General features: G+C 41.1%; 1 protein-coding gene across 1 annotated transcript in view; it reads right to left on the minus strand.

The window, feature by feature from the left end:
- The window catches only part of prdm2a (PR domain containing 2, with ZNF domain a), an 18,903-nt gene extending 1,528 nt beyond the window's left edge, over positions 1-17,375 (minus strand). Inside the window, exons 1-4 of the mRNA XM_055892179.1 lie at positions 17,050-17,375; positions 16,007-16,074; positions 6,751-11,253; positions 1-2,088 (exon numbers count right to left, since the gene is read on the minus strand). The exon at positions 1-2,088 is cut by the window's left edge and continues 1,528 nt beyond it. Of these exons, the coding sequence (XP_055748154.1) occupies positions 2,074-2,088; positions 6,751-11,160 (4,425 nt within the window). The 5' untranslated portion in view covers positions 11,161-11,253; positions 16,007-16,074; positions 17,050-17,375 and the 3' untranslated portion in view covers positions 1-2,073. The remainder of the gene's footprint in view (positions 2,089-6,750; positions 11,254-16,006; positions 16,075-17,049) is intronic.
- Between the last annotated feature and the right edge of the window lie 1,142 nt (positions 17,376-18,517).

An 18,517-nucleotide genomic window follows, 5' to 3' on the forward strand; every position in this document is an offset into this window, starting at 1 on the left:
TACTCCCATGAATAATTTTAATGACTGGTATACACCCAGCTGCTTAACATAATAAAAAAATATTGGAAGAAAAAATATTTAACTCGTATTGTAATTAAATATAGATCATATTTCATAGACATCTGGAAACACTGGAATGCTACTTTAAAAAAGGTAGACTTTGGGCAAAAACTCTAAAATAACGGCTTTAAACTGTATAACTGATCAATGCACCATAATTCCAAGGTCATGAAATGCGTAAATAAAAATATATACTGATGAATAAGATATTTGGCTATAGAAGTTCCATTTCTTGCCAATCTCTACAGCTTCCGTCCAAAAACAAATCGTGTGAGATGACGTCAACACATACTGGGAGGGGGCCTCCCGGGTGGAGCAGTGGTCTAGGGCACTGCATCGCAGTGCTAACTGCGCCACCAGAGTCTCTGGGTTTGCGCCCAGGCTCTGTCGCAGCCGGCCGCGACCGGGAGGTACGTGGGGCGACGCACAATTGGCATAGCGTCGTCCGGGGTAGGGAGGGTTTGGCCGGTAGGGATATCCTTGTCTCATCGCGCTCTAGCGACTCCTGTGGCGGGCCGGGCGCAGTGCGCGCCAGCCAAGGGGGCCAGGTACACGGTGTTTCCTCCGACACATTGGTGCGGCTGGCTTCCGGGTTGGAGGCGCGCTGTGTTAAGAAGCAGTACGGCTGGTTGGGTTGTGCTTCGGAGGACGCATGGCTTTCGACCTTCGTCTCTCCTGAGCCCGTACGGGAGTTGTAGCGATGAGACAAGGTAGTAATTACTAGCGATTGGATACCACGAAAATTGGGGAGAAAAATGGGATAAAAAATAAAAAACACATACTGGAGGAGTTACTGGCTAGCTAGAAGTGGCTATCTTAGCTAACAAACTAGCTACGTCAGTCATGCCGCGCATGACCAGGATGACACCCAAGGCAAACCCCATTTCTGTTTGACAATTGAGAAGTTGGACCGCTTATCGCACCCAAAGTCAACCATTAAAGCAAATTTCCTGCAATTCTACACATTTTGCCATTATTTATGAGTGTTCATATGCTATCTGGGCCCCCCTAACCCCCAGGGGGTCTCCATTAGAAACATTACTTTACTGTAATAGAGGAGATTAACCTTTTTATGGGTTTTGGTTTCCATGACAGATTCTGTCGGACCAAACCTAAAATGCAAATGAGAGTTGAAACCACTGTCAGAGAAGAAGCGATCTCTCATTTTGTTGTTGTGAGTGGCAGGGGGCTGGGCTTGGTGTGTGTAAATGTGTAGGTACAACGTGAGAAAAATCAGACAAACGCTCATTAAAAAAAATGGATTCCTGAGATAGAGGCATTTGGAATATCGCGCTAAACATACATTCTAATTAATCAAATATCGCCCAGCTCTAGGTTTTTATACTCACATTCCATGCATTGTTTACTTCTCAGGTCTTTCCTTGGAGCTTGTATAAAAATTTTAAGACAGCCACATAACTCCTCTTGAAGTATGACAATTATTACGATTACGTTAAACATTTGGAAAACTATCCTTTTAAGAGATCCAGAGTTTCACAAGTTGATGATCATTCAAACCTAAAAAGTGTGGTTTAAAATTGGACAGACTCAGTGAGAAAGGGGCAATCTAATACTACAATAAACTGGTAGCATGCATTTAGGTTCAAAATAAAAAGGCCACATAACAGTACACATTTGGATAACTGAAAAAAATGTAATAACTGCATGCCCCTATGATTGCCACTTGCAAACCTCACTAGTTATTCATAGGGATGGGCTTTTTAAATAAGTAATTTTTTCAGATAATCATCAGATTACTTATTCTGTGATGCACGTGCCCATCACAGGTAAAGTTTCTCAAAGTGCACAGCAGTCTTTTCCAAACATTCTATGAAAAGGACAAGAAATGCACAACAAAAATGTTCTCTGAAAGCCTCCATACATTGTCCGATTGCACCTACCCACTGCTGCATTCTCCATCTCTTCTTGCATTTGTTTTTATTTCATTAAGCCTCCACAAATGTATCATGATCCTCAATTGTCCACTGTCTGAAGCAGTCCATTGGATGAATCTCAAATTGAAGGATCCTGAGAATATAAAAATTAAATGTGAGAAAAGGTGCAACTTTAATTAATCCCCCTGAATTACAAGTGTACACTCAAATAGGGGGTGCGTTTATTTGTCCTGTTTCACACATGTACAAGGGTGTAACCTGTACAAGTGTGAGGTGTGAAATGCAAATGTGCTTTTTGCATATCCCACTCCCCAAGACACTGGTCACTGCCAGGGATCAGCAATTATCTGTGTTTTCCATAAGCGCTAGCCATCGGCTAAATAGCTGATAAGACTCATTGCAAGACGGCTACTTTTTGCACTTCATTAATTAACTAGGCTTCTTTTCATATAAAAGTTTCAAGACGCTAGTCAGACAAATCAGAATAGCCTTCTCCCGGAATGATCGATATGCATTTTCTAGTGATCTATTGATAGGACAGGGAAAAACTGCTGGTTTGTCAGTCTCCTGTCTGTCCCTCCTCTCGGTACCGCGGTGTTATTTTTGTGCGCTGTGGTTGACTTTAGTCAACATTTATTTTCACAGAGGGAGAGCATGATGCTTCTTCATTGTCTCCTGTGAACACATTTTTAGGTCTTGTGTAATGTAAGTGGTAACTATTTTTATTTTTTATTTATCCATTATTTTACCAGGTAAGTTGACTGAGAACACGTTCTCATTTGCAGCAACGACCTGGGGAATAGTTACAGGGGAGAGGAGGGGGATGAATGTGCCAATTGTAAACTGCCAATAGTAAACTATGTGTGGAAATCCACCTAATTATTGTTTTGTGCCACATTCATTTATTTTCTTTCCCGTGTTTCATAGGCCTACACAGCCACGGAGTCAGGGCGTGTAGGCTATAAGCTACTGTGCGCTTTGATTGATGACCGAACAGCAAGTGTTGACTAGTTCAGTGCTAGGTTCCCAACTCCGGTCCTCTACTGCCCCCTAAAGTACACAATTTTGTTGTAGCCCAGGACAAACATACCACTGGACTAGTTTATAAAAGGTGTCGAACTGATTTAATAAACAGTTATTTGTCAACGGTATTGCATCGGGACAAGTAAACCAAATATCTTGTTTGTATTTTCATAGGATTCGAAGCCCATGTCGATACTTGCCAGTGACCGCTAAGGACTCTCTCAGTGTGATGAGTTGTTTGCGAATGGCTCTTTTTGAACAAAACTGCAGATAAATTAGGAAAACATTTGATGAAGATGTTGAATCCGCACTGCAGGAACAATAAATAGGTAGTGGCAAGAGAGACTCGTTCTAGTCCAAAATATGAAAAAGAAAACATGACATTATTAAACATATTCATATAGGCTTACTGATTTGATTAAAATCCACATGTTAAACACATGCTTCATTCTTAAATCTAGTCATGTTACCTAGCTAGCAACCTGAAATTGACAACTGACTAAACTACGCACAAATGTGGATGGCACGGGAATAACTGAAAAGGATTAGGCTACTGAGAGGGAGTGTGTGTAGGCCTGTGTGTAAAGTTATCTGAACAGTACAGATTGGTTAAAGTGTTTTCATAACATTGTTGGACAAGTTAAAAAGCTATTTGTATCCAGAGCCAGTTCTTTTTTCCTATAGTCACACTCATTTAGAATGCCTGAAGCTTTAACAGTACTAAAGCTGTGTGTGTGTCCGTGTACTGTGCGCAAGTATCACAAGAACATTGATAAGAGGGAGTAGGCCTACTTAAACATTGGGAGCATTAATGTTAGTGACTTTAGTATTGTTTACGGTGAAAATGCCATTAAAACATTCTGATGTAGATATTGTGTTTCCGTCCCTTATAATCAAAGCATAGTATGCCTGTAACTCAATGCACTGCTTTGAGTTGCCTTGCTAAAGAACGATGTAATGAAATCCACATGGGCTGCTACACTTGACCCCTTCTTAATACAGCTCTCTGCCCCACTCATTGATGTACCTTTAACTTGTATTTTTTTACTTGACAATTGGTACTGGTGTTTTCCCTAAGATTTAGAAAGTGTCACATGTCTTCCCCCTACATAAAAGTGGAGATCCTTCTGACTTAGATAATTACCACCCAATCGCCAATTTATCTTGCCAAGCCAAGGTATTAGAATCCCTGACCAACTCCCAGCTAAGAACTTTGGTAACTTCACTCTATTCTAAATATGCACCAATCTGGTATTAGATCTGGACAATACTCTGTTTCAGCCACTATGCTTGTTTTAGATGTGTTAAATTGCCTAGATCATTAAAAAAAAAAACTTTGTGCTGCTTTATTTACAGACCTTTGAGGAATTCGACACCATCTCTTGTCAAAAACGGTCTGAAATGGGCCTGGATAAGAGGTCTTGACAGACAGGACACAATGTTTGCTTTCTGATGGTGTCAAGTCTAGTTTCATTGATATTACGAAATGTGTACTGCAGGGAGCGATTTTGGGAGCTGTTCTCTTTACTATTTAAATATTATTGGTCTATGTATTAAATCCAGTAATATTCATCTGTATGCAAACGATACGGTTGTATGTATGCCATTGCACCGACTGTTGACAAAGCTATGTTCGAGCTGCAATCTGATTTTGTTATATTACAGAAAGCCCTTGTTGATTTAAAAGGTTTACTTAACGCGGGCAAAACTAAATATATGTTCTGTGATTCACAGAATAATTTCTCAGATGGGCTACATATTCATTTATTGGATGCGTCGCTCATGGAGCCGGTCGCTGCCTATAAATATCTGGCCGTTTGGATTGATAAAGATCTAACGTTTAAAAAAAAAAAATGATGAGCTAGTTAAAAAGCTAACATTTAAAGTGGGCTTATTCTTTAGAAACAGATCTTGCCAATCCATGAACAGCAGGAAGCAGATTGTGCAGTCAACTTTCCTGCCAGTTCTTGACTATGGTGATACTATTTACCAGAATGCAGCAGCAACTACTCTTAAACCTTTGAATGCATTCTTCGCTTTATTACAGGTGACAGTTTTAATACTCATCACAGCATCCTGTATCAGAAGGTTGTCTGGGCCTCACTAAACTCCCGTAAATCACTTCATTACTCCATTCTTGTTTACAAAGCTCTGCTCCACAAGTGTCCAACATACCTTACTTCCCTGCTGAAATGTAAAAATATGAGACAGGTTTGGTAACTCGAGGTCCCGCTTGTCTGGACTTTAGTTTTAATGCACCAGTTACGGAATACCTTACAAAACAAATGACACCTGGATTCCCTGATGCCAATAGGGTAGTTTAAAACTCTGCTGTTAAATTAGTTCACTGAAGTGTGCAATTGTTTCAATTGATTATAATAACTTGTAATAACCGGATGTAATGTATTTATTGCCATCTTGTAGTTTATCTTTTTGTTGTTGCTGTATTGATGTAATTTTTTTGTCCTCAGGGCACCATTGTAAATGAGACACTGGTGTCATTTGTGTTCTCCTGAGTAAATAAAAGTTAATAAAATAATAAATACATTGGAAAAACCTTTCTTTTGGGCCAAATCTGAGCAATTAAAAAAAAAAAAAAAAAGTGCCATTAACTTGATTAATGATTTTAAATCAAGTGATGCCCTGAATAAAATACATTATTTGAAGATCAAACATCATTGTGGCAATTCATATATTGCAGTAAAACTGTAAATATGACTTTAATCAAGACAGGTGTTAATGTTTTTTAAAAAGTTTCTTACTTAGAAAATAGTCCTGATCATATAGACCTAGAAGATATCAAAAACTACTAAACACACTAAATTCAAACATTTTCAGTCATTTTAACTGTGAAGTCATGTCTTCCTACTCAATACCACAACTAATTTTACCAATCTGGGAGGTAAAGTCGCTAAAAGCTTCCATTCATTTAGCTGTGTATTTCCAATGGAATCAAGGCATTACAACGTACCAAAGACCACCAAAATACAGCTTGTTCTGCCCCCAAAAATTAAATGCCCGCCGGACCTTGCCTAGCTACCAGGACTCCTTGCTCCGGCCAAACTTTACGCCCACAGATGTTAGTTTCTCCGCAATTAATCTGGATCTGAGTACATCCCGGACCTGTCACCGAATGCAAACACATTCGGGGCCGTCTGATTGGTCCAGAAACCAATGGGTTGGGCCAAAAACCACATAGGTAAAGCGGAAGTTAGAAAATTCGTCATTGGCTTTCATACTCGGACTAGTTTTGTACAACATCCCTCGTGCCCACAAACAACATCAATGTTAGTCTCAAACTAAACAAAGAATTTAGTGTGATCGTCAGGCTTTACCATTTTTAAAATATTTATTTAACCTTTATTTAACTAGGCTACAACGGACCCCCCGGCTCCGAACTCCCTGGCTGGCAACTTTTTCTATTTGGCTGGCTACTCCATGTACTTGTGGAAAACACTTTATTAAGGGTTACGTGTGCCTTGCTCAAGGGCAGAGCGACAGATTTCACCTCGTCGGCTCAGGGATTCGAACTAGCAACATTCCGATTCCTGCCCCAATGCTCTAACTGCTAAGCTACCTGCCGCACTTGTTCACTCATTCCTCATGTATTCAAAAGTATTGGATTGATGCAAGCATGGCTGGAGATGAGTCTCGACCATATTCCTCACATCAGTCTGTTCTTTTTAAATCCATGAGGGGGAATGTATGAGTGCACACTTCGGGAGAAGGGTAGAGAATTGTCATGTTAGGCATGCATTCATGCATAGAATACCTGCAGATCCCTTGGTGGCTCCTGACTGGTCAGCTGTTCTTCCTTTGCTGAAGCTGTGACGACAATCTGCTGTAGACTGCGGGTCACTGGTCCCCTCACCCTTCCACTCTGACTGCAGGGGTGCTCATCCACCTGTGGTTGTTGTTGGTGGGATTTCACCATTGTAATGTTTGAACGAATTTCCTTTACACCATGCGGCATCCTATTGCCTTGACGTTGTGGGGAGTTGAAAGGGCGAACAAGAGACAGTGCAGTCAGTTTGGGTGCCTCCTGCGGTGTTTGGACACTTGCCATTGCAATGATGGCTTTACTTTTTTTGTTTGACAGGACTTTATGAGCTGGTAATATGGCTGTCCTCTTTGTTGGACTAGAACTATGGGCTCTGCTTTTCTGTTCATGGTCAGATTTCTCTTCCAAATGAAGGACTTCTCCGCGAAGGTGGCCGTTATTTTCCTTAGTGTAAGAGATACTGCCATCTTTTCTTTTCTTGGCCTCTTTGGCAGCAGGTTTCCTGGGGCAGACGGCCATGTGCTTGGTTCGGCTGCGGCGGTATGTGAATTCTCTAATGCAATGTGGACAGACATAGATCTCTTGCTCCTCATTCACTAGAGAAGAGGTTTTCTTTGTCAAAGAGGTAGACTTACTCCTCTGTGAAATGGCCCTCTGTACCAGATGTTTTTTCCTTTTGTTGAGTGCATTAAGCTTCAACTTGGCAGGTGGCTCCTGATTGAGTTTGGGACGATTTGTTTGACTTGCCGTGTGTAGAGCATTTTGGCCATTAGTGGAATTAGTAGAGGACAGTACTCCATTTTGGGCTTTTGCAAAGTGACGAAGAGGAATGGGGTTCTTATTGGGTGTGTAGCGTCTTTTGTCACTGGCATTTGCACAGGCAAGAATGTGTTTGTGCAGCTCTGGCATGTTATCAAAGCTATTGCCACATTTAGTGCATCGGATAGCAGTGCTGAAGGTTTGTGGGATGTTGTGGGTGGTGAAGTTGGTAGCTGAGGCTACAGAGCCAACAGGTGTCCGGTTGTGATAGGGAAACGGAGGCGGCTTAAAACTGGGATAGTGTTGGTTGATGCCAAGACAAACATCCAGGCCTTTGGGTTTTCCTCCCTCAGAAGCCATTATCTTTATTGTGGTAAAGAGTTCCTCAGTAGCGTCATCTAATTCTCCCTCATCTTTTATGACAGGTTTATTGGACTCCGCCATGGCACAGTAGGACAAAGCCTCTGTGCTAACTTTTGTTGAATTGTTGTAGTTCTGGGGTCGTAGCTTGCCATTTTCTTCCTCTGTGTATTTGCATTCCTGGCCAGGGTGCAACTCCTTTTGATGATGTTTCAGGTTGCAAAGATAAGCAAATTCCTTTGTACATGCGCAGCAAACATAGCTCTTGCCGACGCCATGGAGGGTTGACCTGTGATCAAGCAATGCCGTGGGCTTCCCAAAGAGCAGCACACAGAACTCACATTTGTATGGCCATTCATCAGAATGCTCACTTACATGATGACCCAGTTCCTTCATTGAATGAAAAAGCTTATCACATACATTGCATATGAATTCCTTAGTGAAAGTCTCTTGTAGCTTGGAGAGGGTCTCATTTGATGATTCTTCCACTTGACTTGTGCCCTCAGAGGGAGGTGCTGTTTTAGAGGGGCAGATAGATATGTCCTCTGATACTACCTTTTGGTTAGATTCCTTTTTAATAATGGCAGGAACAGGGGAGGAAATGGATTCTTGACATTCAGATATGACTGCAGACAGCGTTGAAAGGGTAACCGATTGCTCTAAAGAAGATACTAAAATAGTAGGGTCAACGGTTTCATGAGGCAAGGACAGAAGCTGCTGCTGATTTATGACAATTTGCGCAGGTGCTGTGGATTCAAAATTATTTTCTTGGAAAGCAATTGTGGTAGGGACAAGGTTCTCTGGGGTTTCAAGAGCAACTGTGCATTCAATTAAAACAGTATTACTAGTAATGTCAAAGGAGTTGATAAGGGAATCGTTTAGAGTTAAAGCTGGAGAGCATGTTGGCACTTCAAATCCAATGTTGGAATCAACTGTGGTAGTGTTCAGAGCTATTTGATTTATAGTGTGATCTGTGAGAAACACATGCCCTTGTAGATTGAGAGTTGGGTCAAGGGGTTTAGAGATGGCAAGTTGGCTTTCAGAATTAGAGGTAGCCCAATCTGGCAAAGCAGCTCTCCACTCACACTCAGCTGAATTCAATGAATTTTCAGTGCAGATTATTAAAGGTTTAGGAGATATCTTAGGGGCCAATACTTGAAGGATAGGTTGATTTGTGAAATTGCTAGAGGAAGATGTTGGTGGTGCTAAAACAGTAATTAGCGACGGAGCAGTGGGTAAGACTGGATGTGGAGATGGGGAAGCAAGTGCTATGGTGCATGGTGAGATCGATTGCCTGGTGACTGAAGCTAGAGAGGAAGGGGATGGACTAAGTGCTGAAGAGGGCAAAGTTAATCCGAACACCTCGCCTTCAGTAGCAGGTGACATATACGAAGCAGTAACTATGGCAAAGTCTGTACCTAATGGTGCATCATGATTTTCTAATATACTTAATTCGTGCTCTGCAGCAACCTCTAAGTTTGCGTACTCATTCATCAGCACCTTCTCCAACATGCTGGTGTTTGGCTTCCTCTTTTTATTTAAGGGTTGTGGAACTAAAATTCTCTTTGCTTCTGAATCATCTGCACTCTTTCTGTGCACACTCAAGTCCAACACAGCTTCCCGCAGGGCTTCGTCTTCACTTTTCTTGACAGCGTTTGAGAGGTCCAAAGGTTGCTGGTTGCAGGAACTACCCCCACTCATTGGGGACCATCCCTCTGGCAAGAGACGAGTTGTCATTGCATCGTTTACTGGTGGACTGTTGGAGATCTCACTCTCATCATTACTGGATAAACTGCATGCGGGTGAACTGCATTGGCTCTCTGAAGTTGGGGCATTGACAGCAATAGAAACACCCACATCTGTTGTGCTTTCAACATTCAACATAGGGCTTTGTTGTGGTGAGTTTGGGGGAGACCCTGTCCTTCTTTTAAACCTCCCCAATCCTGCTGGGAGGACAGCCAGGGAAAGTGGTGAACACAGCTTCTGGCCTTCTGTGATCAGGGCAAAGCTGGGTTTGAGGCCATCTTGCATCTGTAAGAGCTGTTTCAGCTTAGGTGACAGATAAACTGTTCTCTCTCTCTGAAGGATAGTAGACTCTGTGTTCTGAGGAATGAGACTTTCTATCAAAGATGACACAATTGATGATGAAGAAGAGGAGGACACAACAACTTCCGATTCTAGTTCAGTTTTGATTTGGGGTAGAAGAGGTGGTGTGGCAGTTCTTCTTTTTGTCAAGGGTTGACCAGATATCCCTTTTCCTGTGTGAGTAGCAGTCTCTACTTTAAGAGCCTGACTGATCTGGGCAGGATTAATAATCACAGCATTTAGTCCAACTAAAGTAGCAGATCCAGAGTTCACTTCAACTACCTCACAGCCGCTGACAGTGCTTGTTGATACAATCTTCCCATCTATATAAAAGCTGAGGTTCTCAGAGATGTTACCAGAGATATCCAGCATATATTGCTCCTCTTGGTCACTTTCGATCTCAAGAACTGCTACTGGGCTTGTGTTGTTGGTATTCTGTTGAGATTTAATAGGGGATAGCTTTGGATGTTTTGCTTCCTGCAACAGTGTGGCTTCCTTACCTTTGAGCCGGAGATGGCGCTCGTGGATCCTGCGCTGATGTCGTCGCATGTTTGTATGTGTGCTAAAAACCTTTTTGCAATACTTGCAAGTGTGACCACCCTGTAATTCTCCATGTTCATTTGACGTAGGCATCTGTTCTCTGTCTGCCAAAACAGAGGCACCGGAGCTACTGGGAGAAGAACCACATTCTGGACCGTTGTGCTGTAGGGCAGAACTTAGAGGCTCCACAGGCTTTATTAAAGATCCAGGCCTTGCCTTTGCATTTTCATGTCTCCTCTCATGCCGTCGCCGGCCAATTTTTGAGCCAAAGGACTTGCTGCAGTACTTACACTTAAATATGTGTGTGTGGTGGTTAGCTAAGGTGTGGATGTGTATGTGACGTTCTAAGCCTTGCTTGCTGCTAAAATTTCTTTCACAGAATTGGCAGGGAAATGAGTCCTGGAGCTCTACATCAGGGTCATGGTCAGGATCCTCTGGGAGCTCAGGGGTTGTTGAATGGGAGACCGATCCTAAATCCTGCTTCAGGTCACAGCCTTTGGTCTCAGGTTTTTGCAAACTTGTGTTTGAATCTGCCAGCTCATCCGTTTCCATGGACATTAAATAAAGACTGCAGTGAGTTTCCTCAAGCTCCTTATCCCCCTCTAAATTTTCATCATCTCCCAACTCTGAGATGTATAAAGTGTGAGAGTCTTCCATGGCCTTGGGAAGCTGTGTACTCTTCTCTTTGGAGTCTCTGACACAGCAACCTTTTGCAGAGACCGGCAGGTGGGAGAACCTCTCAGCTCAGACCTATGATTGAACAGATATACAAATTAAGATCCTGTCATTTAATATCCATTTAGCCCCATATTGACAGCTCAAATCACACTAGTCAGGGCTCAAAATTCCTATTTGCCTGCTTGCACGACAACGTCTTCCGAACCCCCAGTTAATCAAACTTTCCAATGGCCTGCTCGGGGCAGTACATTTTAAAACTCTAAAACAGGAAAAAAAATATGTTCCATTTGTATTTAACAAAGGGTCAATGTGGAATTGGTACATACATTTTTGGGCTTAGTTCAACTATCGCTTCAAAACAAGGGCTGGATATTGCCAAGGATCTCACGATATGAGCCCGACACTTAGATGCCAATAAGATATGCATTAGGAAAATCCATTTGAATTCAATCACTTTTTGATAACACCCCTTTTTATTTGAACGAAACCTTTCATACCAAATTTGTCCATTGTAGAAGAAGTGTTCAGAAAGTGACTTTTTGTACCTGAATGCCAAAACAGTCAAGAGATAAAGGTGCTCAAAGTTGACCTATTTTACATACCTCAGACATCCATGTCTTATTCATCACGGGAAAAGATAAACGGTTGACATTGTTATAATTTAAAAGCTTACAAACTATGTCAATTTCTTGATTATTATTTAATTTTTTTTATAAAATGTACGTAATTTGTTTTTACCTTAAAGGGGAATGGAAACACTTCAGGAATTAAAGCTAAGCAAAGAGATGTATTCAATCCACTAATACTAAACACGTGCATCTATTTTTTTGATCTTGAAAAATGTTTATTAGAGGTATGGGGAGCGCCATCTTGAATTGCCATAGTAATGACTACCATGTCTCATTGGTAGGAGTGAACAAATTGTGCGTTTTTGCATGGAGACAAAAACGGTGAACGCGCCAGGTGATTGGTTGAGCCTTCTTAAGTGCGAGACATCACTCTGAGCCTTTACCAAAACATGGCGGACAATTTCTCTCACCTCGGATCTGAACCCAGTAGTAACCACCAACTTCAATAGCTATGTTTCCATTAACTTGTGCAGTGATTCTTTTTGTTGACATTTAGAACGTTTGCATTGAAAATATGACAATTTCCTTCGAGGGTGCGTTTCCATTTACCCATCGTGTGTCGATCAAAACAGCTAGATGTAATGGCGTCACACCTAAAAAATATATATAATAATTACAATCTAGTATCCAATAAAAAAAAAAATTGTGGTTGAAGTGTTTCCATTGCCCATTTAGGCAAATTACACATGAATTGCCGAAAACATTTATGTCCTCCCACCTATCGGTTTCATGTCTCAGCTTGCCCACGAAAGTCATAATGGTTAGAACGCAATAATGGACTAATATTTGCCATATTCTAATAATTCTGCTGTGCCAACCTATCGCCACGGTCCGTGTCATAGTGAAACTTGCACTCCTATAGATCTGAAATAATTGGATCGTGAAACTTGCCAGCCAACCAGAAAAGCAAGGCGAAGCAATTCAGCCATTCTTGAAAGTCAGGACAATCCTTGTCCTGCAGTAGGCATTTAGAAGTAAATGCTGAGTGGAGCGTTATAGTTACACTGTGACATCACATGCCCGGCATACCTTCACAATGATTTGGAAATCATAATTTTTTCGTAATAAAGAAAGTTTGACAACAGAAAAATCCACCCTGTTGAACAGATAAAAATGTTGTCCATCTTCAGAAAAGTTAGCCTATACCTGCCGTTTCGATTACACGTCGCATTTATATATTTTTTGCAACATTGCTTTTGTGTAATAAACCTGGGTCAATGGAAACCTGCCTATTGACAGTTTACATAAAATTAAAATACGAATCTGACATTCCCGTGGCCCAATAACATTGTCACCGATGAGGGCTTGCTAGAGTGTTTTGATTAATGTCAGACGTTTTCTTATAAAACAGCCCAGCTGAAAAAGGATTTTGCTGTGAACCAATGGGGTAACCACGGGTTGTTTTTTCCACAGGTGGGGCCGTGACGTTCTATCTAATACCGACTGGGAATCTCAGTGTTGCCAACTTGGCGACTTTGTCGCTACATTTAGCGAGTATTCAGACCCCTCTAGCAATACATTTTCATAAAAGTGACTAGCGACAAATCTAGCGACTTTTTCTGGTGTTATTTGAGACTGACGTGAAAGCACGCATTGTTCTTACTCTTCTCAACGAGCAACGGGTGCTGCCGTGGGCCCCACCCCCGTCCCAAAGCACTCACAGGTGGCCCAGTCCCTCCCAGCTGCAGTCAGAGCAGGAGATGTTCACCCCTCCGCGTCCAAACTGCAAATGAATCGTGCATGCGGGAAGCCGCCGCTGGCTGATCCTGTCTGGCTTACATTCAGGGCGGGATATAAATGTAAAAAAATTAACAAAAGAAACAAAAAAATTCTATCAAATAAAAAACGAAGTAACTCCGCCAGAGTCTCTCTTTTGGGTCACTTTTGCTGGTCCCAAGCCCGGATAAAGGAGGAGGGTTGGAATTGTGACATTAAAAAAAAAACAAGAATCGGCAGAAGAAAGTTCATTTGTAGTTCTAAACATATTTAGGGTGTTTTTTACTCACTTTGTCTCTCCCATGACGTTATTCCTCTCTCCTACAGCGTCCATCACAATTACACATACATGGCTAATTATGCAAATTAATCAGTGACGTCATTTAGCGACTTTTAGGACAGCCAATATCTACTTTCCTTACTGAGTGAGGAGTTGGCAACACTGACTGGGATTAGCTAGAAGACTACATGGCAAAGAAGACTACAATAAACTCGCCTGAACCCAATGATCGTGTGTGTGCGTATCTGTCCTGCAAAGTAGCGACAGTCAAGAATCTAGGGGTTACACCGGCCATGAAGTAGCCAACTAGCTAGCTAATCGTGGATGCCAAAAAACACAGCTATCTAGTCTTTGTAGCTCAAGGGCACACAGGCTACACTAGCCAACTGGTTAGACATGATTACACCATGGGCAACAATAACTGGTGACTAGTTCATTTTCAGGCAAATATTTTCAACTTGACCACCGCATTTAGGAGGATAGGTAATTACTGAAATGCAGCTAGCTAGATCACTGGCCAGGCAGTAGTCACTAACTAAATCGTGGACGCATGACCCATTCTTTGAAACATTTGGGTTAACTTGCTCATATCAAGCAACACGTAAAGATGGTTTGTGGAAAGGTAAAAATATTTTTTTTTGAATGATTGCAAGGTGAAACTAAAATAGATATGTAGCTCCCTGGTGAGGCTTTCATTTATTTCACTAGGTGATCAAACTAAGTTTCCCAAGTCGTTCGATCGGTGCAAGACAACTGGGAACTCAAGGTCAAATCATGACGTCAGTGATCCTCAAGTCAGATGTCTGTCTGAGCTCTAAAAAGATGTCAGAGTTACTGACTTGGAATTCCGAATTGGATGGCCATTCAAAAATATTTTTCCCAGTCGGAGCTTGCTGGTGACACTGTCAGTGATTTATTTAGAATTCAAGGCACACTTAACCAGCATGGCTCCCACAGCATTCTGCAGCGATACACCATCCCATCTGGTTTGCACTTAGTGGGACTATCATTTGTTTTTCAACAGGACAATGACCCAACCCACCTCCAGGATGTGTAAGGGCTATTTGACTAAGAAGGGGAGTGATGGAGTGCTGCATCAGATGACCTGGCCTCCAAAATCACCTGACCTCAACCCAATTGAGGTGGTTTGGGATGAGTTGGACCACATAGTGAAGGAAAAGCAGCCAACAAGTGCTCAGCATGTGTGGGAACTCGTTCAAGACTTTTGGAAAAGCATTCCAGGTGAACCTGGTTGAGAGAATGCCAAGAGTGTGCAAAGCTGTCATCAAGGCAAAGGATGGCTACTTTGAAGAATCTCAAATATATTTTCATTTGTTTAACATTTTTTTGGTTACTACATGATTCCATGTGTGTTATTTCATAGTTTTGATGTCTTCACTATTATTCCACAATGTAGAAAATAGTACAAAATTAAGAAAAACCCTTGAATGAGTAGGTGTGTCCAAACTTTTGACTGGTAAAGTAATGTACTATCCAGATGAGAGTAGCTATTTGGCTAACTGTTTACTTAACTATTTAGTAAAGTAAAATAGCTACCCTGACTGTCTGCATTAACCCTTTTTGCACTAAATGTTTTGACTCATCACATATGCTGCTGATTCCTAGTTGTATGTACATATCAGTGGAGGCTGCTGAGGGGATGACGGCTCATAATAATGGCTGGAATGGAGTTTAATGGAATGGTATTAAACACGTGCCTTTCCATTGACTCCATCCCAACCATTATTATGAGCCGTCCTTCCCCCAAGCAGCCTCCACTGATACATATATACCTCAATTACCTTGTACTGGTAGCCGTTGATTATAGCCAAATTATCATTTCTCATTGTGTATCTATTATGTGTCTTACTTTTCTATTACTTCTCTATTTTCTGCATTGTTGGGAAGGGCCCATAAGTAAGCATTCACTGTTGGTCCACACCTGTTGTTTACAAAGCATGTGACAAATAACATTTTATTTGTGAGCCTATATATTATTTGCAGTTACGCCTCATGGATGTGAAATACAGGTTAAATGCTTGGTATGTCACATGGTCTTGAAAAACACCTACTTACATTTGTATTTTCAGATAAGGGAGTGACCTAAACTACATTTTTGGTGTTACAAACCTGAGGATAGATATGATAAAACAACACATTTCAATTGGATTTAGGCTGAAGTAGTCCACAGCATGCTTACCATCTTCAGAATCGATGCAGGGTTCACTGCATAATTTTTGACTTTGCTTGTTTTGACCAGGCTTCTGTCTGTAAGAAGTGACAAACATATATTAATAAAGGAAATAGTAAGAGACTAGCAGCAAAACATCATTGTACATGACCTGACAATCTTACTGTAGTAGAAACATACGTGTTTCTTTGCAAGCTCGCCTTTATCTTTTGAGCCCCTATACAAGAAAATGGCAACGCAATGACGGCAGAGAACAACAACCAGAACTACAGTTGGAAACGTTCTGTCAGTGTCTAACATCGGGGTCAGCAACACATGCAAAGCAGGACCAGGGGAGAAGCGTTTGTCAAGGTCATTTGGACTGATTAGTAGGCTATTGTAACAATTTCACAAAATGTACAGTAAATTTGGCAATAGTTTGGATGATGAATCCCTAGCGTTAACTGTTTGGCAGTACCAGTCACATTTGATTAGGAATGTATGAAAGTTACCATGACTCAAATGTTTAGTAGCAGAAAGGCCTTTGTTAGCTAATTCAATTGAAATCTAACTATTAGCTAATGCACTAGTCAAGACAAAAGACAAGGGTAACGTTAGATATCGAGGCTAATGCACAGACTAGTCACTAGACAGACAGAAAAAGCTAACTAGATAGAGCTAGCCATTATTGTTAACAATGGGGCTCATGCTTCACGATAGGGCCTAGTCATCAGACCTTACAAAATGTTATCTGAATGTTAAAATTGACTTATTTTCATGAGATTGGTGATCACTTGAGTTAATGCAGCTAAATTAAGATTGAGGCCCAGTCGACACATACCGTGTCATAGCAGAGCCTGTTATGTTACCTCATCCTAACACCAGCCTTAATTGTATGAATAGATAACTATAGTTAGATACCAAATCAAGTTTCATATCACAATGTTCTAACCACATATTCTTGTTGGATCGCCTGCTGCATCACTTTAACGTTAACTATCTATCTTCAAAACAAACCAGGTTTCCGATATTGATATACTAACTAGCTAGTTATTTCAACACGGTTACCCTACGTAAGATATCATCAGCTGCACATTAGTCGCATCAACGTCACGGTTAGCTAGCACTTGCAAGCTGGCTAACGAGAACACCTCGAGCTGTAGCTATCAACTCAAAAGGTCACTTGGCTGCAAGCTCATTGCGGACCCATTCCACTCGCCAGTTAGCTAGCAATACAGCTAAAACACACCGATAATCATTCTACAGCCAATCTACCAGCTGTCATTGACCGTTAACACAACAAACGTGTGGCTAGCTAACGAATGCTTTAGCTAAAGTTAGCTAATTGAGCAATGATAAGAGGGTTCACATCGATGACATTACATGCATTTGAATGCACTAACTGCTATGCAGTTGATATTCTTAGGGCATTTACAATTTTTCAAAATACTTTCCTGTAGATGAATCTTGAATAAAGCTTTGGGTATTCTGCAGTTGTAGGCTTGCATCTGTTATTGTCTTCCTTATTGTGCCATAACAGAATTGTTTCCTAAATGTTCATTGGCTGCAATGTGGAGGTCAGAAATGTAGGACCAATCAACAACAGGTTTGTTAGGCTACGAGAGAAAAAAAGTCAGGGCTATATTCAAGATGTGCTGACGGTTTGCAGCATTGCCAGGGCCTGGTCAACACACAGTACATATTACCACAGTGCAATAAATAAACTCTATATTAAAATGCAGACGATTGAATGTCATAAATCCTGTATGAAATTCAACTTATCCACATGTGGATTGCAATTTCATTCCAATTTGCAATACATGTCCACTATAACATAAAAATGAGCTGGAGTGAACAAAAATAATTAGGCCAGTGTTTCCCCTGTTATTGCATAGGTGGGACTGCCCTTACTAATACAGTTTATAATAGAGTTTAGCTTCTGTTGGATGGTTTGACAAAATTGACAAGTTTGGTGCCTAATTGTTAAGTTCTCATCAGCTCATCAACAACATAGTCAAATTGACTGCACATTCAAATAGACCCAAGATAAAATGATGCATCTGGTTTGTCACCTCTAAACAAAAATTCCAACAACGCCTTCCTGAAAGCTGCAACTGACCTAGCAGGACTAGTATTTTTTATACTCACCAAATCTCTCTTATTTCAGGGGTAATCAAATCCGTGCCTTTGAAGTCAGCAGTGCTGCATATTTTATTTTCTCCCTGGTCATTTTAATCAAGTCATTGTAAGGTCATTGACTAATCAAATCCCACTCACCTGGGGCCTCATTTATAAATGTTGCGTAGGCACAAAAGAAGGGTATGCCACTCTCTAAAGCTTCTTCGGGATTGGTGTCCCGTCCACTGGACATTTGAGCTAACGTAGGTTAATGCAATTAGCATGAGGTTGTAAGTAACAATAACATTTTCCAGGACATAGACATATCTGATATTGGCAGAAAGCTTAAATTCTTGTTAAACTAACTACACTGTCCAATTTACAGTAGCTATTACAGTGAAAGAATACCATGCTATTGTTTGA

Source organism: Salvelinus fontinalis, chromosome 31 (genome assembly GCF_029448725.1).
Source record: "Salvelinus fontinalis isolate EN_2023a chromosome 31, ASM2944872v1, whole genome shotgun sequence".
NCBI classification, from domain to species: domain Eukaryota; kingdom Metazoa; phylum Chordata; class Actinopteri; order Salmoniformes; family Salmonidae; genus Salvelinus; species Salvelinus fontinalis.